The sequence below is a fragment of the Mesoplodon densirostris genome, chromosome 6, assembly GCF_025265405.1.
Source record: "Mesoplodon densirostris isolate mMesDen1 chromosome 6, mMesDen1 primary haplotype, whole genome shotgun sequence".
Taxonomy (NCBI): Eukaryota; Metazoa; Chordata; class Mammalia; order Artiodactyla; family Ziphiidae; genus Mesoplodon; species Mesoplodon densirostris.
Genome location: NC_082666.1, coordinates 26780934 through 26805533, shown reverse-complemented (window position 1 = coordinate 26805533; position 24600 = coordinate 26780934). Strand labels below are relative to the sequence as shown.

Here is a 24600-nt window from a genome sequence, read left to right as displayed (position 1 = left end):
GGAGTGTCTTCAGTACCTTGATCGGGGCCTAATGTTAATTGTCACTTGATAAACAGCAGTGGTTCAGCGAATGGATTTCCATACATAAACGGGATTGAGCAAAAAACTGTCCAGGCATCAAATGGGCGCAACCTAAATGTCCATCAACAGAGGAATGAATAAAGAAGATGTGGTACATATATACAATGGAATATTACTCAGCCATAAAAAAAGAACAAAATAATGCCATTTGCGGCAACATGGATGGACCTAGAGATTGTCACACTCAGTATAGTAAGTCAGACAGAGAAAGACAAATATCATATGATATTGCTTATATGTGGAACAAAAAAAATGGTACAAATGAACTTATTTACAAAACAGAAAAAGAGTCACAGATGTAGAAAACAAACTTATGGTTACCGGGTAGTGGGGGATAAATTGAGAGATTGGGATTGACATATACACACTACTATATACAAAATAGAAACCTAGGGAATTTCCTGGCGGTTCAGTGGTTAGGATGCCACGCTTCCACTGCAGGGGGCATGGGTTCTATCCCTGGTGGGGGAACTAAGATCCTGCGTGCTCTGAGGTATGGCCAAAAAAAGAGAGAGAGAAACGAAAAAATAGATAACTAATAAGGACCTACTGCATAACTCTACTCAGTACTCTGAAATGACCTATATGGAAAAAGAATCTAAAAAAGAGTGAATATATGTATAACTGATTCACTTTGCTGTACACCTGAAACTAACACAACATTGTAAATCAACTATAGTCCAATAAAAATTTAAAAAAACAAAAAACAAATAGCAACATCAACATGGGTAATCCTGTTTATACTTTTGGGCCAAATGTAAGTTTCAAACCTTTCCTTATAGCTTGCTGCCAAAGCAGATGTGTGTCTCTTTTTGAAATTAAATACTTGCGCTTCTACCTTTATCCTCTATGCTGATTTTGTATGTATTCATTCCTTGCTTGATTTTATTTTTCATGGCCTTGTTCACCAGTCCCACCAAATATGATGCTGAAACATCTCTCTTTCACTTATTGTATTAGATATTATCAAACTACTTACTGCATTAGAGACAATACACGATTTATTTGATTTTGTTGTTATAACTTAATGCTTGTTTCTCCATTAGACAATAAACTTTCTGAGTGCAGAAAAAACAAAAACCCACAAAAAAACACATAATGTATTAAAGATGGAACCTAAAAATAAAATACACTAAATATTACTTTTTAAAATAAGTAAGCAGTTGTTAGTTTAGTTTAAAATCGTGCCTTTTCTTTGTTTTGCAGATGGCAAGCTCAGATTTTCTTTGAACACTAAGAAACACTAAGGTTTTGATAAAATTGAACTTAGCGTTTTAGACACGTTAAAGTGGATGCACTTTACTGCTCTTAACTCTCTTTTTAATAACCTCTCACCTAACACATCGTTACCACCTGTAAGTGAAGACTAGACAAGAAGGGCTTTTGGTTAACAATTTGAAAAGTCTTTCTTGAATTGTTCTTTTTATTATTTTGTTCTGTCTTAGAGACATGGTGGGATAGAATCAGCAGACTTAGCTTTTGGTTTTATATTCTTTCAAAACTGTTAATAATCTGGCAAAATTTTTCTTGTGGCACCAGAGATAAATTTGTTGAGAATATTAATTTAAAACAGTGAGTACATTTTTAATTATGTATTTAGAAGTATAGGAAATCTATTGAACCAGTTTCTAGGCTTGAGAAATTGTACTTCTACTTCACTGATCTTGTGAAGGGTTAGAATAGATAATAAAGATTAAAACCAACTGATGGATAATTTTTTAAATAGTGGAACCAACTTAATTCATAAATTTTCTTTTTCTTTTTAGACTTTCAGCATTATTTGCCTTTTGTGGAAACATTTATTAATTTCACATTTTTTAAATTTCCAGGTAACTTGGGTTCTTACCCCTGTAACAACTGAAATAGCAAGTCTTGATACAGAGAATATAGATGACATTTTAAGTAAGTACCTTGATATTTTTAAAGTATACTTTCTTCTCTCTAAAGAGTTAGTTTATATACAAAAACAAAATAAAATCTCAGTTATCTAGAACAATTGAGGAGCCAGCATTCTGATTAATTCCATGGTATAGGGAATTAACTAAGCATTTTTGGTTTTAGTTTTTAGTAAAGTTTCTTAAAATGCGTAAGTCTACTTTCCTGTGTTACAAGTAAGCTTTTAGTCTTGTTTTGTTTCTTCTTTGCCTTGTCATGAATACCACTCTTAACAATTCAGAGTATTTTGTTGCTTAGAGGCCAGCAGTTTCCACTGTGCAGTATTTCATGTTAATGACCTTAGGACACAGCCTACAATTTTTTTTTGTCTTTTTTTTTTTAGCTTTTAACTAAATCACCTACTCTGATCTCTTTTATTGTCATTGGTCCAATTAAGTTCAATAAGTGTTTTGCTTGTTTGCTGACAATGTGATTGTAGATACAGTTAACTTGGGGGAAAACATTTCTTGTTTTTAAAAGTAGTAGAGGGAAGGTGAAGACGTGGTTGATAGAAAAATCACAGCTTAGGAGTTTTAAGAAAATGTAGTGTGGATAAATAATGTCTTTTTTTTTTTAAGCATTCCATTTCACCCACTGGTTTGAGCAAAACTAAAAATAGTAAGAGTTAAAAGGAGTTATTCATTGACCATCATATATTGTTTTGTGTTCTTGGAACTGGTTTTAAATGCTAGAAAGTCTATTCCCATATTATGGGATCTCTTTAGAGAAATGGTGCTATAAACTTTAGCCTGTATCAGTGTCACCTGGAGGACTTACTGTCAGTATTGCTAGGCCTGCCCCCAGTTTCTGATAGGAATTGCTAGACCCCGCCTAAGAATTTGCATTTCTACAAGTTCCAGCACGATGCTGGTGCTTCTGGTCCCAGGGATCACAGTTTGTGAACCACACTGCTTTAGAGTAAATAGCAAGTAGATAAAAAGTGCTTTGAAGGTAAACAAAGGAAAAAGAGAATTGAAACTTGCAAATCATCTTCACTCCTTTTATCTTTCAAATTCTAGAATATCTTTGTGGGTATGGTTTCTGTGTGTGTGTGTGTGTGTGTGTGTGTGTGTGTGTGAGTACTGAGTACTTGAGTTTATTTAAGTTTCTCTGTTAGGTTTAGGCAAAAGGAACAGATATATCTTTCTCATGTCTTCACATCCGGATATGCAAATAATACTGTTATATTTTACAACAGAGAATAACTGTTAAATGGGTAGGAACCAGAAAAGGTACATCTTATGCAACACTGTTATTTATAGATTACTTGTTGCAACTAGGTGGCATCTGAGTTTTAGAAATAGATTAGTTATACAAGTCTATTCTCTGAAATAGGACTTTATTTGCAAAACTCAGTTATTCATGAATATGAAAGGTCAAAAAATGGATTATTAAAATCCAAATCACTCCACTTCACTTTTTATGAGAGTAGGCTATTTAGTAGCTTACTTGCCTGATCTGGGTTTGATTCTCTGTTTATTTTATATTCATTCAGTGGAGGTATTAAGATGGAGGACGATACAGAGAAAAGGAACAGGGACTCCCACAAATTATATAAGCTGTCCATGACTCTCTGTATGGGTTTCTGAGTGAGAGATAAGTTACTGTGTATTTTTAGTGAGCCTTTAAGAATGGAAAAAAGACCATGATGAAAACCATATCTTTAATTATGTCATAATTATGTAGGCACGAGTAACTTAGGTTATTTGGTTTTGTTTTTCAATTTCAGACAATGCTGATGTTGCTTTAGTAAATTTTTATGCTGATTGGTAAGTAATATTTTATTTTTTTGGCGGGGGGGGAGTGCATCATTAAGTTTTTTTAAAACTTTCTAGAGGTGATTTTTCTTTGCTAGAAAGGAGTAAGTGGGGAAGCCTCTTTTTTTTGTGAGACAATATATTCCATATACAAAAATCAATTAAGGTTCATTCAAAGATGAAACAGCTCAATTTGGTGAGCATTTGTCTTGAGAGAAAATATACCTGATTCCATTATCCCACACTTTAAAATAAAAGCAGGTAACATAAAAACTCAGATCTCTCTGTCTCTCCCTCTTTCTCTCTCTCTCTCTCTCTCTCTCTCTCTCTCTCTCTCTCTCTCTCTCTCTCTCTCTCTCACACACACACACACACACACACACACACACACACACACACACACACACACACTTACGTATTGCATTCTCTATTTTTCCTGACTGAGGAGTAAGGCAGTGTTTGGAGGTGAGGATGTGGGTGTGGCAAGTTTAGAAGGAAAAATAATCTTGACATTTTATAACATCTACTACTACCTCTAGGAAGCCTTTACTCTTTTCCCTGTCTGAATTGGATTCTGTCTTATGTGTTCATATAGTTCCCTATGTACCACATTCTTTTCTTGTTACACTGTTTTTTTTTTTTAACATCTTTATTGGAGTATAATTGCTTTACAATGGTGTGTTAGTTGCTGCTGTATAACAAAGTGAATCAGCTATACATATACATATATCCCCATATCCCCTCCCTTTTGTGTCTCCCTCCCACCCTCCCTATCCCACTCCTCTAGGTGGTCACAAAGCACCGAGCTGATCTCCCTGTGCTATGTGGCTGCTTCCCACTAGCTATCTATTTTACGTTTGGTAGTGTATATATGGCCATGCTACTCCCTCACTTTGTCACAGCTTACCCTTCCCCCTCCCCGTGTCCTCAAGTCCATTCTCTATGTCTGGGTCTTTATTCCTGTCCTTGCCCCTAGGTTCATTGGAACCATTTTATTTGTTTGTTTGTTTTGTTTTGTCTTTCATCTTTGTGCTCTAGCAAACAGAGTTTGAGAGCAGAGATGTCTTACTTAGTATTCCCAGCATCTACAAGGGCATAATATATAGCAGACGTTAAAGAATGTGGCATGGGGATAGGAAGAAGGGAGCTTCAGCTGGAGAGAAGTTTGAAACACTCACATGATCCTTATTCCTAGACAATCTGTATCTTATATGACCCTTTTAGGCTTACTACCTAGTAGATGCCACTACCCTACTTCAGGCCACAGTACTGCAATTTACCTAGATTCCTGTGACAGTTTCCTAGTTTACTTCCTGTGCTTCTAGTCCTTTGTGTCTCCATTCTGTTCACTACAAAGTAAGCTGGAGTATGTTTCCTAAAGTGCAAATTGGATTAGTTTACATCTCATCTTAAAACCCTTAAATGTTTTCTGTTACCTTTGCCTAGGAGGCCCCTGATGACCTGGTCCCTTCCTTCCTCTGCAGCTGTATCTCTTGCCTCTCTCCACTCCCACATTCTGTTCTGTTATACTGAATGTCTTTCAGTTTATGTAATATTCTGTATTCTTTCATCATTGGACCTTTAGTCATGGTATTTTCTCTGTCTGAATGGATCTCTCTTCTCTTACCCACTTGTTTACTTCCTTAAGTCTGAATCATCTTTCAAGTCTTGGATTAGATGCCACTTTCTCCAGGTCACCTTCCTACATCAGTACCCCTACCCCTACTCTTAAGTCAGGTTAGGAGCCCTTTTTATATCTTCTCATAACACTACATACTTACCCAGTCATAACACTTGTATGCTGTGGTTTAGTTGGTACTTCCCTACTGTATTAGCAGCTTTGTGAAAAGTTACTGTATCTCTTTTTTCAACATGAATCCCCAAGCACTTTGCATAATACTTGGCAGATAAGTATTAACATAATAAATAAATATTTATTTTTATTTATTATATTATTTATTTATATAATTATTATATTATTATATTATTAATTTATTTATTATATTTATTAACAAATAAATATTTACTGGATGAATGATGTATAGTATCTGTATTTGAAGAACTTCAGTAAAATGTTGAAGATATACAGAGAAAATACCATTTATAAAATGTACAACAAAAGGAAGCATTTTCCAAGGTAAATTAGGATTATCCAGATGTAACATTAGCCACAACATTTGGTAGAAGATTATTTAATTCAGTCCACTTTAAAGATAAAACTGAGATCCAGAGGAGTAAAGTATTTCCCCACAGTCACCTGACTAGATTATGGCAGAGTTAAAACTAGAATGCAGTTATTTTGATGGAGGGATTTTGTGTGTTATAAGAAAAAGAAATAGAACATGCCACTGACCTTCTTGCAAAAAGTGAATTGGAAATGTGGAATAACTGCAGTTATTTGAGAAACATATTACCAAAGAATACCTGGAATTGTTCATAAATTAATACTCTTTTATTCAACTGAAAAAACTTGGGTAACTGGCCATAGGACATAGACTTACACTGTGTGGCCTCAAAGGCTGGATTCTGAGTTCCCTCTGGAAGTTATGGATGTGGCACAGTTTAAGGAAGAATTCTCTAATAGACCTGCCTAAAAATATACCTGAGAGGACAATAAACCATAATAGGAACTTAATAATGCTGTTATGTGCCAGACTCTTTACATATATTGCTTTTAATGCTCAGAACTACCCTGCAGGTAGGTATTATAATTTCCATTTTAGGTTGAGGAAATTGAGGCTCAGAAAGGTCAGATGGCTAGTAAGTGGTGGAACTGGGATTTAAACTCAGGTATGTCTGACTCCAAAGCTTATTTTTTTCCCCACTAGGTTATACTATTAGCAGGTGCCCCTAAATTGTCCCTGCAGAGACTTTTACCCATTTGGTTGATTTGTAAAGGGTCGATTCAAGTACTAGATTGGAGATTGGATTCTGATGACCCTTAAGGCCCTGTTAATAGATCTATTTTCTTTGGTTGTGTTACTTTTATAAATGTAACTTTCCATATGTATGAAGGTACAGTAATAATGCAATTGAATTTTTATTTCATCTTCCCCTTTCACATTTTGGTATTAAAACTGATCCTATTTTAAACATGAATCTGTGCTTAAGTGCTTACTGGGCAGCAAACTGGACAATCCAGAAAGGAGCCGTTAATATCTGTCTTTACCTTGCCCATAAGCCAGGAGCCTGTCCACTGATTCTTTACTAGGCCATATCCTAATTCTTCAAGAAACCATTAATCAGTCCTTACGCCTTGCCTCCCTGGCCCTCTAGAACGCTATCTTCAGCAAACTGTAAGAACCCACAAACCTGTGGTCCTAGCCTCTCCAGTTCCTCCAGTCTATCAGTTTATTCATTTAACAGACATCTACTGAAATGCTTATTAGAATATGTAGTCAAATAAGACACGGTCCCTAATATCCACAGACCCCACCCACCTATCCCAGATGGGAGAGATTTAAGAATGCTAAAAGAGGAAAGAGCCACTTGAAAGCGAGAGATTGAAGATACAGATTGTGTCTCCTTGGTATATTCTAGGACATCTCCTTAGGAAGTCAGGTGAGTGGGCTAGAAGAGTTACATACAGAAAGAAATAGGGAAGAAGCATAAAGTTTGTTTTCCTTTCACAGGCTTTAATAATATTTTTGTTGAATTATAGTTAATATGTATGACCTAATCACATGTGGATTAAAGAGCTCACAGGCTTCATTTAAGAAAATTTCTTGATGGCAAAGGGCTCAGGAAGCAATAGTAGCAATTATAGTTTTGTTGTTGTTGTTGTTAACAAATACTGCATACCTTTTTCATATGAGGATGACCATTCTAGCGCAGCTGCTTGTGTGCTGATTCTTATTCTTCTCTTTCTTATCAGGTCCCTTTAATGACCCATAGAATATATTTGTGAAGTGGTTGGCCTGATTAAGGGGCAGTCAGAATTAGAGGTGTCAAGTTTCTGGAATATTATGGGGTTTGTGCCCCCTTTTAAAAGTAAAAGCAAAACAAAAACAGACAAAGGAAACATGGACAGGAAAGTCTCATTTGGGGATTAAAAAATTTTGCTCCTGAACTTAGTATATTTAATAGTTTATAGATACAAAAGCCCATTTTAACCAGAGGTAAATTTTGAGGGGGAAATTCACTCTATACCATGTATCTTTTTTTTTTTTTTTTTTTTTTTTTGCGGTACGCGGACCTCTCACTGTTGTGGCCCCTCCCGTTGCGGAGCACAGGCTCCGGACGCGCAGGCTCAGCGGCCATGGCTCACGGGCCCAGCCGCTCCACGGCATGTGGGATCCTCCTGGACCGGGGCACGAACCTGTGTCCCCTGCATCGGCAGGCGGACTCTCAACCACTGCGCCACCAGGGAAGCCCCCATATATCATTTTTATAAAACTTATTTATTTAGTATGCTAACTTGCCTATGAGATTTGACTGAACTTGTCAGGTGAATCAGTCTAATATTTGCAATAAACTTACGATTTTAAAGATTTTGTAGCCTAAAAATATGTTCATTATTTGGAGAAAACTAATTTCCTTCATAAATGCCTGAGTCTTAGTAGTTACAAGTCCAAGTAGATACATCTTAGAGGGCTTATTTCAGACTTGTTTCATTGCCACTGTGAGAGGTCCTTAGCTTTGTGCTCCATAGTATTGGCCATTTTCTTCCAGTGAAAAAAACCAGAATCTTTAAATTATTTGTCCAGTCTTTGAAATGGAATAGTCTTTGAATTCAAAATTGTTTTCCTCTCCAATGAATGACATCAGGATTCCTGAATTAACAGTGTGATTGTTAATTCTGTTTATTATTATATGCTAAATATGAATGGATAACAACAGAAATATCAATAGAATTTTATTGCTTCTGATTTTCAGTTTTAATTGGTATCCTCCTCTGTGCATAGGTGTCGTTTCAGCCAGATGTTGCACCCAATTTTTGAGGAAGCTTCCAATGTCATTAAGGAAGAATATCCAAATGAAAATCAAGTAGTGTTTGCCAGAGTTGATTGTGATCAGCACTGTAAGTACCTTATAGGAAATCTGGAAGAAACTGTCCTGTCCCCACCTCTCCTACACACACACACACACACACACACACACACACACACACACTTTTTTTTTTTTTTCTAATGCTCTGTTTTAAGTAGAGAACAAGCCAAAATGTTCTAGTGACCTTGGTTAAAATGTTAATATTTCATCTTTATGTATTTACAACACTACTTTCCATTTTGCCTGTGTGAGGGATTAAAAAAATTTTTTTCATTAAAATATAGTAGGGCAAGCGTATAGGTAGTAAATCATTTTGGTTTTCTACCAAAGCAAATACCAAAATCAATAAATAAAATTGAAATACAGTTTTAGGAAAGAAAAGGATTTCTGTTAGTTTTAGAATCATGCAAAAATACTATTTGTAGTCATTTCAGATAAAACAATCTCAGATTTTGGGGTGGTTTCTTTTGTTTAAAAGATTATACTAAGATTGTCTTAGACTGTCTTTGAGGTAAAATTTGCTGTAGTTACTGATTAAAAATTTGTTGCAATGAGTTATTGGTAAGTTGCCCTGAATTACAGAACACTCCCATTGTGCAAATTTCCTATCCTTTATGTATCACCTGACAAGTAGAATTTCTGTGTGTGCATGTGTGTGTGTGACATACAGATGGCCAAGAGTCACATGAAAAGATGTTCAACATCACTAATTATTAGAGAAATGCAAGTCAAAACTACAATGAGGTATTACCTCACACCAGTCAGAATGGCCATCATCAAAAAATCTACAAACAATAAATGCTGGGGAGGGTGTGGAGAAAAGGGAACCCTTTTGCACTGTTGGTGGGAATGTAAATTGATACAGCCACTGTGGAGAACAGTATGGAAGTTCCTTAAAAACTAAAAATAGAACTACCATTTGACCCAGTAATCCCACTACTGAGCATATACCCTGAGAAAACCATAATTCAAAAGGACACATGTACTCCAGTGTTCATTGCAGCACTATTTACAATAGCCAGGACATGGAAACAACCTAAATGTCAAACGATAGATGAATGGATAAAGAAGATGTGGCAACATATATACAATGGAATATTACTCAGCCATAAAAAGGAACAAAATTGGGGCATTTATAGAGATGTGGATGGACCTAGAGTCTGTCATACAGAGTGAAGTAAGCCAGAAAGAGAAAAACAAATATCATATATTAACGCATATATGTGGAATCTAGGAAAATGGTACAGATGAACCTATTTGTAGGGCAGGAATAGAGACATAGATGTAGAGAACTGACATGTGGACACAGGGTGGGAAGGGGAGGGTGGAACAAACTGGGAGATTAGGTTTTACATAAATACACTACCATGTGTAAAATAGATAGCTAGTGGGAACCCACTGTATAGCACAGGGAGCTCAGCTTGGTGCTCTGTGACGACCTAGATGGGTGGGATGGAGGGCAGTGGGAGGGAGTCCAAGAGGGAGGGGATATAGGTATACATATAGCTGATTCACTTCATTGTACAGTAGAAACCGACACAACATTGTAAAGCAATTTTACTCCAATTAAAAAAAAATAAAAAAATGAAAGCTTGTTGCATTGAGTTATTGATAAGTTGTCCTGAATTATGGAACACTCCCATTGTGCAAATTTCCTATCCTTTACATTTCACCTGACAAGAAGAATTTCTCTGTGTGTGTGTGTGTGTGTGTGTGTGTATGTGTATACACTAACTTTTCACTTTGCTGATGAGGAAATGGAAATAAAGTGGCTTAACCAATGTCATACAGCCTACTATCTAGTCATGGCAGGCTTAGAATCCAGAATCCTCCTGACCAAATGCCTTCCTAGACCTATTTGCTTCTTTTCTATTCAATTCAACAAACGTTTTGGGGATTTTCTGGTAAAAAAATCCCAGAAACGGCTAACAGCAGAGCATTTCAAAATCTTATAAGCCATACCCCACATTTCTGTCTGCCGTGGTTCATAACTAGATACGATGAAGGGAGCAATAAAAGGTTGTCAGTACAAGCATGGCCTGCATTTCCACACTGCTTTCTGGATCTTTCCTCCCACCTTTCACTGACAGAGAACATGATGTTTTTGGTGTGGACTCTCATTTCAGATTTTTCTATTCTTTATGTATTTAATTAGACATTACAGTACAGACGACAGTGCCTACTTTCACTGAATTTGGAGTATAAGATCTGAAATTATGCTCTCAAGCTTACAGTTATCAGAAAGAAAAATGAACTATTGTTGAACAATACATATCATTTATTCTACTTCTAAACATATTAACATATGAGATAAATCTGACATCATTGCTATTAATTAAGTTCTCTTTTTATGGGAGTAAATAACCATAGTTAAGATGTTTTTTTGATCCACCAGAGATATCTACAAAATTAGTTTTTTACTAATGAAAGTTATATCTGAGACATTGTGTATTTTCTCTAAATATTTTTTCCCTTCTGTGTAATTCTTCACTTTTTAAAGTGACATTATGAAATCCTTATTGATGTTTTGTTCATGTTTTCCACTGTTTCTTTGAGATTGTATGACAGACTGTACTTTGGGTAACCCCTCATGTGCCAGTTGAATTATAGAGGTTTTGAACTGGAAAGACCGTAAGAGCCCTGTGGTCTGGAGAGAAATGCCTGTTAGGCACATTGTTCTTTGGTAGGATTTGCTTTTTTAAAGAAAAAAATGATTTATTGACATATAATTGACATATAATAAACCGTACAAGCTTAAATTATACAATTTAATGTTTTGACACATGTATGCAGCTGTGCAACCATGATCACAGTCAAGATGTCAACATATCTGTCATCCCCCAAATTTTGCTTGTGCTCCTTTGTGGTCCCTCTCTTCCCCTGTCAATCCTCAGGGGACCATGGAACTGCTTTCTGTTACTATAGATTAGTTTGTATTTTCTAGGATTTCATATAAGTGAAATCATACATCATGTGTTCTGTGTGTGTGTATGTGTGTGTGTGTTGTTGTTGTTGTTGTTCTTGACTCAGCATGGTTATTTTGAGATGGTTACGTGTATTATTCATTTTTATTATTGAGTGGCATGCCATTGTATGGCTATATACTATAATTTGTTTAACTATTCACCTGTTGACAGACATTTGGGTTGTTTCCATTTTTGGGCTATTATAAATAAAGCTGCTATGACCATTCAGGTACGACTCTTTGTACACATGCTTTCATTTATCCTGGGCGAATACCTAGGTGTGAAATATATGGGTCTTATGGTAGGTGTATATTTAACTTTTTAAGAAACTGCCAAACTGTTTTCCAAAGTACTTGTATTATTTTACACATCTACTAGCAGTGTATGAGTGTTCAAGTTGTTCCATATTCTTGCCAACATTTGGTATGGTCAGTCTTTTTAATTTAGCATATCTGTTAAATTATTAACAGGTGTAATAATTTCTTATAATAAATTCTTACTGGGTTTTGAGAACTGTATACAAGTTCTCTTTTTATTTTTTTTATTTTATTTTTTTTTCTTTTTGCGGTATGCGGGCCTCTCACTGTTGTGGCCTCTCCCGTTGCGGAGCACAGGCTCCGGATGCGCAGGCCCAGCGGCCATGGCTCACGGGCCCAGCCGCTCCGCGGCATATGGGATCCTCCCAGACCGGGGCACGAACCCGTATCCCCTGCATCGGCAGGTGGACTCTTAACCACTGCGCCACCAGGGAGGCCCTACAAGTTCTCTTTTATACGTGTAATTTGCAGATCTTTTTCTCCCATTTTACTCTCTTAAGAGTGTCTTTAATTGTGCTACAATACACAGAGCATAAAATTTACCATCTTTACCATTTTTAATTGTACAGTTCAGTAACATTAAGTATGTTCACACTGCTGTACAACCAGTCCCCAGAACTTCATCTTGTGAAACTTAAATGCTATACTCATTCAACAGCTCCCTATTTCCCCCTCCCCCTAGTTCCTGGTAACCACCATTCCTCTTTATTTTTCTATGAGTTTGACTATTCTAGATACCTGGTAAAAAGTGGAATCATGCAGCACTTCCTTTTTGTGGCAGGCTTATTTCACTTAGCATAATGTCCTGAAGGTACTCCATGTTGTCGCGTCTGTCAGAATTTCCTTCCATGTGATGGCTGAATGATATTCTGTTGTATGGCTGTCCTACAACTTCTTTATCCATTTATCCATCGATGGACACTTAGGTTGTTTCCATGTCCTAGCTATTGTAAATAATGCTGCTGTGAACATAGGGGTGCAGATATCTCTTCAACATACTGTTTTCACTTCCTTCAGATCTATACCCAGAAGTGGAATTGCTGGACCATATGATAGTTCTATTTTTTAATTTTTGAGGAATCACAATACTGCTTTCCAAAGCAGCTGTACCAATTTTTATATTCCTGCCCACAGTGCACAAGGGTTCTGATTTCTCCACATCCTTGCCAACACTTATTTTCTGTTTTTGAGATAACGGCCATCCTAAAGGGTGTGAAGTGATATTTCATCCTGGTTTTGATTTGCATTTCCCTAGTGATTAGTAGTGTTGAGCATCTTTTCATGTGCTTCTTGGCCATTTGTATACCTTCTTTGGTGAAAAATCTGTTTGAATCCTTTGCTCATTTTTTAATCCGTTTATTTTTTGTTGTTGAGCTGTAGGTGTTCTTTGTATATTCTAGACATTAACCCTTTATCAGATAATAGGATTTATAAATATTTTCTTCCATTCCATAGGGTGCCTTTTCACTCTGTTGATTATGTCCTTTGCACAGAAGTTTTAAATTGTGACGTCCAGTTAATCTGGTTTTACATTTGTTGCCTTTGCTTTTGGTGTCATATCCACGAAATTATTGCGAATCCAATGTCATGAATCTTTTCTCCCCTATTTTCTTTTTAGAGTATTAATCATTTAGGTGGTATTTTAGGTCTTTACTCATTTCAAATTAATTTTCGTATATGGTGCAAGGTAAGGATCCAATTTCGTTCTTTTGCATGTGGACATTCAGCTTTTCTAACACCATTTGTTGATGGACTGTCCTTTCCCTATTGAATGACTTGACATCCTTGTCAAAATTCATTTGACCATATACGTGAGGGTTTATTTCTGGGCTCTCTGTTGTGTTCCATTGGTCAATATGTCTATCTTTATGCCAGTACCACACTGTTTTTATTACTGTAGCTTTGTAATAAGTTTTGAAATCAGGAAGTGTGAGATCTCCAGTTTTGTTTGAGAGTATCTTCTGAAGGGCATATACTCTTAATTTTGATGGAGTACAATTTATCCTTTTACAAAATGGATTATATTTTTAAATTCTGTATCTCAGAAATCTTTGCCTCACCCAAGATCACAAAGATTTTCTGCTATGTTTTCTTTCATACATTTTATAGTGTGAAGTTTTTCATTTAGGTCTATTATGCATTTGGAGTTAGTTTGTACATGTGGCACAATGTATGGATTGGAATGCATTTTTTGCAAATAGTTATCAAGTTGTTCTGACATAATTTATTGAAAAGACTATCCTTTCTTCAGTAACTAACTTTGCATCTTTGTTAAAATCAACTGACCATATATATATATGGATCTTATTTCTAGTCTCTATTCTGTACTGGATATATTTGTCTGTGATTTATTTGTTTATTTGTCTATGTTTACCACACTTTCTAGATTACTGTAGCTTTATAAATAAGTCTTGAAGTCATTAGTGTAAATCTTCCAACTTTGCAGTTTTTTTCAAAGTGGTTTGGTTACCCTAGTTGCTTTGGATTTCTGTATGACTTTTAGAATCAGCTTGTTAATTTTTAGCCAAAGGGGGTGCTGAGGGGGAAGACTGCTGGGATTTTAATTGGGATTACTTTGAATCCTTAGACCACTTTGTGGAGAACTGTCATTTTGACACTATTGAATCTTCTAATTCATGAACATTGTATATCTCCCCATTTATTTAGGTCTTTTCAATTTCTCTTAGCAATGTTTTGCAGTTTTCAGCAATGTTTTAGTCTACATGTCTTTCACATCTTTGTCAGCTTTATCACTATTTATTTTTTGATGCTGTTGTAAATGATATTTTTAAAATAAACTTTTTATTTTTGGAACAAATGTAGAGATACAGAGAAGTTGCAAAGATAATACGGTGAGTTCCCTTATACTCCTTACCCAGTTTACCCTAATGTTGACATTTTACATTACCATGGTACATTTGTCAAAACTAAAATTTTTATTTCTGTTGTTTGTTGCTAGTATATAGAAATACAATTGATTTTTGTATAATGATCTTGTACACTGGTACTTATTAGTTCTAATAAGTTTTATGTAGATCCCATAGGATTTTCTACTTAGGCAATTATACTGTTTGCAAATAAAAAGTTTTACTACTTACGGTCTTTATTTCCTTACAGTATTCTTTCCAGCCAAGTGTACCTACTTGCTGCTTCAGGATTAGTTTCTGTCAGGCAGAAGTTCTCTATGAAGCTTCCTAGCAGAACCAGAAGGTGATCTCAGAATCAAGATATCATCCTGCTCACATATGTGTTCTTATTAATCACCTGTCTGGCATTGTGGCAACCCACTCTGTCCTGCCTTCTGATACTTAAGTCTGTCTCTCTTGCTTCTGGCTCAGTGTGTCACCCAGAACTTCCATTCATAGTAATAGTGTTATTTCTTGGAAAAGGTCCTGTAAAAGGTTTCTAGTCAAATTGCTGGGAAAAACTATTGTTGACGTAGTGCTTACTTGGAGTTAGGCATGCTTTTTGAATGTATTATTTCAGTTATCTTCACTACTGAGATAGTGTTATGCATTTCTTCCACAACATTTTTTTTTAATATGCCTGCCCTTTAGAATGCAATGTGGGAGGTTCTAGAGATATAGCAGTGAGCCAAACACACCCAGAAAGGCAAGAGCAATAAATACACAATTGCTTATTGGGATAACTGTTTTGAAGGGAAGGTTTTAGGTGCTATGAGATAATAAGTCTGACTTAGTCTAGGGGCATAGAAAGGTCCTCTCTTGAGGCAATGATACAAGACCTGAAGGAAGAGTAGGAGTTTTTAAGGGAAAAAAGGGAAGAAGAGTGTTTCAGACAAATGGAGGAGTAGGTGTGAAGTTTCTGAGGTGGTAATGAACATTGGACTTGCAGAGAGCTGGAGTATATTATCATCTTATAGATGAAGACACTGAAAGACTTAAAGAGGCTGAGTGATTTACCAAGGTTACATAGTAAATGGGGGGAGCCAGACTTGTCGCCAGCAGTATACAGCTTTTATCAGGTAACTGTACTATTTTGAAGGTCAAAGTAAAGTAATTTAAATTGAGGTTTCTCATAGAAACTGAGAACTCACGCAGTTCCTGCATGACTCAAGGGGACTTCCCTGGTAGTCCAGTGGTTAAGACTCTGCGCTTCCACTGCAGTGGGCGCTGGTTCAATCCCTGTTCGGGGAACTGAGGTGCAGAATGCTGTGCTGCATGGCCAAAAAAAAAAAAAGACAAAATGTTTGTTATGAATAATGTAATAGTCTGTTTAAATTATCCCTACTGGGTCAGTATATAAACAAAAATGTAATTACTTATATGTGGTATTATTGTTTCTATACTGTGTGGCCCAACCCTCTACTAAGGTACAATCCTTTGTTCTGGTACCAGAGGCCTACTACTTACTAAGTCATTTTTAGGACTCACCATAAAAAGTGTGTGTGTGTGTGTGTGTGTGTGTGTGTGTGTGTGTGTGTGTGTGTGTGTGTGTGTGTGTGTGTGTGTGTGTGTGTGTGTGGTGAGAAAGAGGGATATGGTAACCAAATGTGGTAAAATGTTAAATCCAGGTGAGGGCATACAGGTGCTCATTATATTACTTTTTCATCTTTTTTTAAGTTTGAAAATTTTCAAAATAGAAAGCTGTTATAAAAATTCACAACCTGTAATTTGTCTGGTTTGGAAAAGAGGGAGGAGCACCTTGTTGCTTTAGAGTTTTTGAGAGAATATGTGTGAAAGAAGCTTGAAATCTGCACTGTACAGGTGTACTGTGATACTGTTAATTGTAATTTCTGTTACTTTCACTATGATAAGTAACCTTCAACATGATTATTGAATTTAAAGAGAATTTCCTTGGATAGACTTTTACTGGCATTTTGAGGAATACTTAGAGCCACTTGATGGCTTTTGGAAACTGAGCCCTGGTTCTCTCTGTGGCTGTCTCGATTTCTTAGTGAAAACCTCCTGTGTGCAGGGATGGCAGTTGAAGGCATTTTCTTGGTCATGAACTGCCTTCTCTCATAAGTTGCCATCTCCTGGACAGTAGCATGTCTGCGTTACCACTGGGTGCTATGGAAGGTAGATGTGCCTTTTGTGAATATTCTCCCATTACCAAGTAGAATGCCAGTAACACAAAGATGGCTTAATGTTAGGAAATAGAATAAATCCCATCAGTATCTAAAATGGGGAAAACCAGCTTATCCTATCAATAAATGCTGAAAGACTTGATAAAACCCAACAAGGTTCCTGGAAGAAATTAATGTGGCAAAATGAATGAGCCATCCTTTGCTTGCATTGAATTTTTAAAGTCTTTAATGACTATGTATTGCTTCTTAACATTTTGCAAGCTCAAATTGAGGTGTGACACATGTCTGAATTTAGTTGTGAGTCTGTCTGTCTTAGCCACAAATCTGGTATATTGTCTTGCATTTGGGAATTTCTGCCAGTGCGGTGTTATAGTTTTTTACTTTATCAGCACTGCTTAAGAATTGAGGATGAGGTGAGACCATAAAGTGAAGAAACAACATAATTATATAACAATATAAAAATGTAATGGCACTGATTTTCATAAAACATGCCGAGTATTTTCAAAGCAGCCCCTGTGGGAGGCAATGCATGTACTCATCCCTTAGAACCTGCTGGGCCTCCTTTTGGAGTTGTCCTCTACGCCAGTTTACTAGTTGATGAGGAAAAGCCATCTCAGTACATAATTCTAGGTTTGCTGCCCGCATTTCTTTCTATCTCTGTCTCTTTCACGTAGGAGCATCCCATGGAGTGCTTTCTGCCCTACCTTTATCTCACTTCGTTATATGCCCTTCCTAGGACGTTCTTTGTTGAAAGGTTCAGGTAAATAGGCTGAGAACTTGCAACTGGAGGAGAGAAGGCAAGAGTGGATGTAACAGGCTTATTTCACTCAGTCGGCCCTTTTGTTTCTGTGTATGAGCTGCTTGCAGCAGCTTTGATTTCCCTTCCCCACTCTACCGCCTTCCCCAAAAAAGGTTGGAAACTGTAAGAGAATTTTAAACTTAGACTGTTGCTGGAATGACATCAGGAAGCTTCCAACTATTTAAGCTTAGCTATATATTTTTTGAAATCCCAGTGTAAATCTTGTAGCTTGAAAAACCCTCATCTAGTGGTAAAATTTAGTTCACCTCCTAAGCCCCTAACTTCTCCATCTATTGTATTTAAGGTAGGGAACAGACAAAGTAGAAGAGAAGTAGAGGAAGAGAAAAAGGAAAAGGAAGTCAGGGCAATTAAAGAGACAGACTCAAGGTACACATAGAGGAGCAGCTCCCTCCTACAGCCCAGAGAGCATTTGCCGCTGTGTCCCCACTTATCCTGCAGAGGACAGGTACTGTGTTTCATATTTGTCACAGATCTGACGATTGCCCTTTTAGTTTCTCCCAGCTGGGGGTCCCATAAAAGGAATCTCTACATCTCTGGTGAAGACATATTTATTATGGACTTATTAGGGGATTTCTTTTATACTGATCTTAGGGAATCCAAACTGGTATATCTTTTTGTTACATGTATTATACATTAAGAGTTTTAAGAATTTCATTTAAGATTCTAGTCTGTGGAAACAATTAGAAGTAGTAGCAGCAGCAGTAGTAATATTAATGATAATAATAATAATGATAAAATGTAAGCTCTATAAGAGCAAGAACCTTATCTTTTTACCCCTCTATCCCTAGCACTGGATTGGGGTGTCTAGCACATAATAGGTGTTTATTTATAGTTATTGAATAGATGGATGGATAAATAGTAGCCAGCATTTATGAACTATTAGTTTTATAGGTGCTTTGTTAAATACTTTAAATAGGTTATATCATTATCTCTCAACATACAGTAAGGTATTTTTTGCGGTGTTTTGTCAAGTTTACTTGTCACTGATTATAAGGCACACTTTTATCTGTAACTGAAAAACAGAAAAATTGAACTATAGCACGTTTTCTTTCTTTCTTTTTTTTTTTTTTTAAAGAAGATGTCGGGGGTAAGAGTTTATTAATTAATTTATTTATTTTTGCTGTGTTGCGTCTTCGTTTCTGTGCAAGGGCTTTCTCTAGTTGTGGCAAGTGGGGGCCACTCTTCATCACGGTGCGTGGGCCTCTCACTATGGCAGCCTCTCTTGTTGCGGAGCACAGGCTCCAGACGCACAGGCTCAGTAATTGTGGCTCACGGGCCTCGTTGCTCCGCGGCATGTGGGATCCTCCCAGACCAGGGCTCGAACCCGTGTCCCCTGCATTGGCAGGCAGATTCTCAACCACTGCGCCACCAGGGAAGCCCTAGCACAATGTTTTCTTATCATTTAGGATTTTTATGTCTATCATAAGAACTATTTTAGAATTACTTAGATAACAGATTTTTTGTCATATCATTCATTTGTGTACCTAAAAAGGGTAGTAATTTATTCAACTAATCCTGAAACAGTTTCACTTTCAGAATCTGACTCTTGTGCAATCACTTACCAATTCTGAGTCATTGATTTTTGTGGTTTTCCACACAATATTTATTGATTTCTGTGCCATTAAGAGTGTTGGTAACACTCTTGATTAAAGAATGTTACTCTACTTTTTCTAGGATTTTCTTCCAGGCTGCTCATACCCATTCTGCAAGTATTGATGCTGAGACTTTACTGTTTGACTAACCATAGAGTTCATTTTTTCTCAATTGAAACATGTCAACTGCTAGTTAAGCAGTTTTTATTCAAAGTCAGCAAGATATAACCAAAATGTTAATAATAGTGGTTTTCCCCAGTGGTAGTTGGATTACAAATGGTTGTTTCCTTTTTTTGTAGTTGTCTTTGTTTTCCAAAATTTCTACACACACACACACACACACACAATTAAAACTTGCCTTTGCTTCAACTATGGATCATGATATCACTTTATCTAATCTTATGCAGCCTCTTTTGGAGAGTTTGAGAGTAGAATTCATCACTCTCTCTGGTGGTCATGCTGCCTTAGATGTAGAAAGTCCCATCCATCTGCCCCTGCTGGGACCAGGTTCTGTGCTGCCCTCCAGTGGCTATAGGCTGTATAGCACTGAGCAAGAGACGTTCTTATATTATTTGCTGGCCAGTGCAGAACATTGACTCCCACTAACATTTTTAGGAATGTACTTTGTAATTGTCCTTGAATTAGGCAACACTTGCTCCCAAATACCAGAGTTACTCACACTTGTCTGCCTTCCAGTGCAACTTGAACCTTCCACATTAGAAACTGAGAAGTTTTTATAAGAGCTATACACAAATGAGACATTAAGAATAGGAAAATAATTATAGACAACAATATTGTATTAACATCAAACTTACTAAGAGACTGGCTCTTAATTATTCTCACCACAAAAAAAATCATAATTATGTAAAGTGATAGGAGTGCTAGCTAACACTACAATGAGGATCATATTGTAATATTGCAATATAGAAATGTAGCAAATCAACATGTTGTACACCTTAAATTTATATACAATGTTATATGTCAACTGTATTTCAGTAAAAAAAAAAAGAGAAAATATACAGTGAAGGATTCATGTGCATAAAATAGAACTTGGATGAACAGGTTTAGTCTGAATCCTGAATAAGCTTATAGGCTTTGTTTGTAATTTTTCTGTTTAGGGTTTTATTTTGCTGTTGTGTTTTTGTTTTGTTTTTTGTTTTGTTTTTTTTACCACATTGTGGGAGGGCATGGTTTGGGAATGGAAAAAGTACATAGGTGGCAGTGGTCTTTATCCTGGAACCAGAACAGTAAGACCTTCCTGTTGAAATCATCTGCCTCTTTTACTATCTGACATGGATAATCATGGCAGGGAGGGACATTGCTGAGACAAGAGGAGAGGCATTTTCCCATTTGGAACCCTGCTGGGCATTAGGCAGGCAGGCTGGCAGGCAGAACCCATCAAGGCAAAGTAAGTGGCCACTGAAGCAAAAGTACGTGCTAGTTTTCCAGTCAGCGAGATGTTAACCTTCTTAAATTTATAATTCCTTTGACATCCATTTTAACATTTGATCCATCCAGTTAATAATAATAAAAAAAAACCCTCCATTTATTATACCCCTTAAGTCATTCTTTGTTATATTGTCAAAATGTCACATTGTAATTATCTTAAAATCACTTTTGACCAAAGCTTGTAAAAAGTCACCTTTATGTCTGAGATTATTGATCAATGTAATTTTAAGGTTTTTGCTTTTTCTAAAAAATTTTTTATTTATTTTTGGCTGCGTTGGGTCTTCGTTGCTATGCGCAGGCTTTCTCTAGTTGCAGCGAGCTGGGGCTACTCTTCATTGTGGCGCATGGGCTTCTCATTGCGGTGGCTTCTCTTGTTGCAGAGCATGGGCTCTAGGCGTGCGGGCTTCAGCAGTTGTGGCTCGCAGGCTCTAGAGCGCAGGCTCAGTAGTTGTGGCACATGGGCTCAGTTGCTCCATGGCTTGTGGGATCTTCCTGGACCAGGGCTTGAACCCATGTCCCCCTGCATTGGCAGGCAGACTCTTAACCACTGTGCCACCTGGGAAGTCCCAGGTTTTTGCTTCTTAATAATTAAAAGCCACTTCATTATGCAGTATTCTTGTTGTCATGATGTTGTTTGAGAATTAAGCATGCAAGTATCTATTCCTCTAATAGTCTTTAAGTGTTAAATCTTTTTCTATCCATAACTAGAATTTTAAGGCAACCTAAAGGTTGTACTTTTAAGTTGGTAAACAGACTCTTATTTCTCCAGGACTATTATAGTGGCTTCCTTACTAGTCTCCCTGGTTCTCTACCACTGTTAGGTGAATATTTTTAAAGCCCAGCTTTGCTGCTCAGTGACCTTTTATCACATGTAGGATAAAATTCAAATACCATTAATTTAGCACTTAAGACTCTCTGGAGTCCATCTGTAGCCTTATTTATTTCACTTCTAGTTTATGCATATTTGCTATTAGCACACTGTTTTCCGATTATGGCCACTAATTCACCAAGTTAAGGAAGTTGAAAGCATTATATTGTCTCTAGCAGTGCCTCTTGCTGTCCAATTTCATACTGATCCTTAGGCCACATAGAAAATGGATGTTTCGTATTACACTAGTTCATTTCTTTCTGGGTCTATTGCATATTTTTTTCTGCCAAATCCTTTGGGGATTAAATCCCTTGGCAAATCAGGCACCAGCTAGTCTAGTTTAGCTTTTTTGCTTTTTATTGGCTGTGTTGGGTCTTTGTTGCTGCACGCAGGCTTTCTCTAGTTGCGGCGAGCAGGGGCTGCTCTTTGTTGCTGTGCACGGGCTTCTCATTGCGGTGGCTTCTCTTGTTCTGGAGCATGGGCTCTAGGTGTGCGGTCTTCAGTAGTTGCAGCATGCGGCCTCAGTAGTTGTGGCACACAGGCCCTAGAGTGCGCTGGCTTCAGTATTTGCAGCACGTGGGCTTCAGTAGTTGTGGTGCATGGGCTCAGTATTTGTGACTCGCAGGCTCAGTAGTTGTGGCACATGGGCTTAGTTGCTTCGCAGCATGTGGGATCTTCCCGAACTAGGGATCAAACCTGTGTCCCCTGCATTAGCAGGTGGATTCTTAACCACTGCGCCAACAGGGAAGTCCCTAGTTTAGCTTTATTAACATTGAATGTGCACCTAAATTGGACCTGGTAGGATATATTTTCCCTTCATAGGGCTTGATAATATTGATTTTAAAAATTCTTTAAAAGTTATTGTTATTTTGCTGATAAGATGGGCCAAATGTGTTCTCTGGTAGCTTTAATTTGTTGCTTCTTAATTACAACTGAGCATGTTTTTACATGTTTATTGGCCATTTGTGTTTCTTTCATAAATTGACTGATAATCTTAGCCCATTTATCTTTTTGATGGTCCTTTTGTAACTGTTCTTTATATATTCTGAATATTAATAATTTGTCTCATATATGTCACCAATATCTTTCTTCCTGTTTGTCTTAAAAATTCATGGTGTTTTCAACATCTAGATGCTTCCTTGCCTAGGCAGCTTCAAAATCTGGCAAATGTCTTGGTTGTATGTTTGATGCTGATGCAGGCCTTTATACAATTAGACAGTATCTCCTAAGCACTACAAGGCCATGGGAGATTTTACTCTGTCTTTTTAGCTCAGTCCCCAGCTTCCTATGCCACCCCTGTACTCAGTAAATATCCTCTGGGGAAAACTTCCTGTGTGTTTCAAGGTCCCTTTCAGTCCACCATTCCAGCCCAGGTACTATGAATAGCTTCACTGATTTCTCTTTCTCTCTGCCTATGCAGGTGTAATCCTTGGCCCTAAATCTGCACAAGTTGCAGATTTAATTCCTAAAAAGAATATTGCATAGGAAACCTAGAGGAAAAAAAAATGCCAGTGAGTGAGCTTTTGCTTACTTAGGAATGGTCCTTTCTTTTCTGGAATTTCAAATCACTTAGTCTTCATTGGTTTCATGGTCTCTGGTATCTTTAAAAATGTGATTTTAAAAAAAAGTCGGTTTTTTTCCTAGTCATCACAGCGGAAGCAGTAGATTTCTGCTACCTACTATATCCTGCTTGGAAGTGGAAATCCTTTCGTAGATCCTCTTTTGGGTTTTCTGTGAACTCAGTAAGATTGTCTGCAAATAATGACATTTTAATTCTTTACCAGTGTGTGTGTGTGTATTTATTTCTTTTTCTTATCTTATCACACTAAGAACTCCAGTACAGTGTTATGTAGAAGTGATGGCAAGCATTTTTATTTCTTTCTTGATATCAGCAGGATAGCTTTTAGTGTTTTACTGTCAAGTTGTTTGGTATTTGTTTATTTAGATACCCTTTATTAAATTAAGGAAGTTCCCTTCTATTCCTAGTTTGACAAAATTTTTAAGTGTGAGTAGATGTTGATTTTACCAAATGTTTTTCTGTTTCTTTTGAGAAGTAGTAGAACCTTTCTCTTTCATTCTGTTAATGTCATGAATTACATTGATTGATTTTCAAGCATTAAACTGAAGTGCTAGGCTAAATCCAGCTTGTGATGTATTATCTTTTGTACACAGTGCTAAATTCACTTTAATACTTTCTTTTCAAGTTTTGCATCTTATGTTCTTGATTGAGACTAACATGTATTTTTCTTTTCTCATCATTTCCTTGTCAGATTTGGCAGAAAGTTTATGTTGACCTCATATTTGGGAAATGTCCCCTCTTTTTGTTTTCTCTGAATGGTTGTATAAATAGCATCATTGGCTCCTTAAATGTTTGGTAGAATTTGCTGGTAAAGTTTTCTAGGAATGGAGTTTTCTTTGTGAGAAGGCTTTGGATTATGGGTTCAGTTTCCTTAATTGTAGGACCAGTTATATTTTCTAGTGTTTGTTTGGTGAGTTGTGGTTTTGTGAGAATTTTTGCATTTTATCGAAATCTCCATACTTACTGTCATTAAGTTATTGATAATAATCTCTTATTATCTGAGTTGCAGACTCCTGCTATATTCCTGAAATTGTGTTTTTTCTCTTTTTTTTTTTTTCTGGGTTAGTCTCTCCAGGGCTTTATGGATTTTATTATATTAGCCTTTGCAAAGAGCCAGATTTTGGCTTTTTTGGTTTTTTATATTATATATTTATTTTCCACTTCATCAACTTCCACTTTTTTTTTTTTTTTTTTTTT

The 24600-nt window shown here is 36.7% G+C and overlaps 1 protein-coding gene across 1 annotated transcript in view; it reads left to right on the top strand.

Annotated features, from left to right (window-relative positions):
• The window catches only part of ERP44 (endoplasmic reticulum protein 44), an 88297-nt gene that overhangs the window by 30183 nt on the left and 33514 nt on the right, over positions 1-24600 (top strand). Inside the window, exons 2-4 of the mRNA XM_060101359.1 lie at positions 1911-1983; positions 3746-3785; positions 8678-8793. Coding sequence (XP_059957342.1) covers positions 1911-1983; positions 3746-3785; positions 8678-8793 — 229 coding nt within the window. The remainder of the gene's footprint in view (positions 1-1910; positions 1984-3745; positions 3786-8677; positions 8794-24600) is intronic.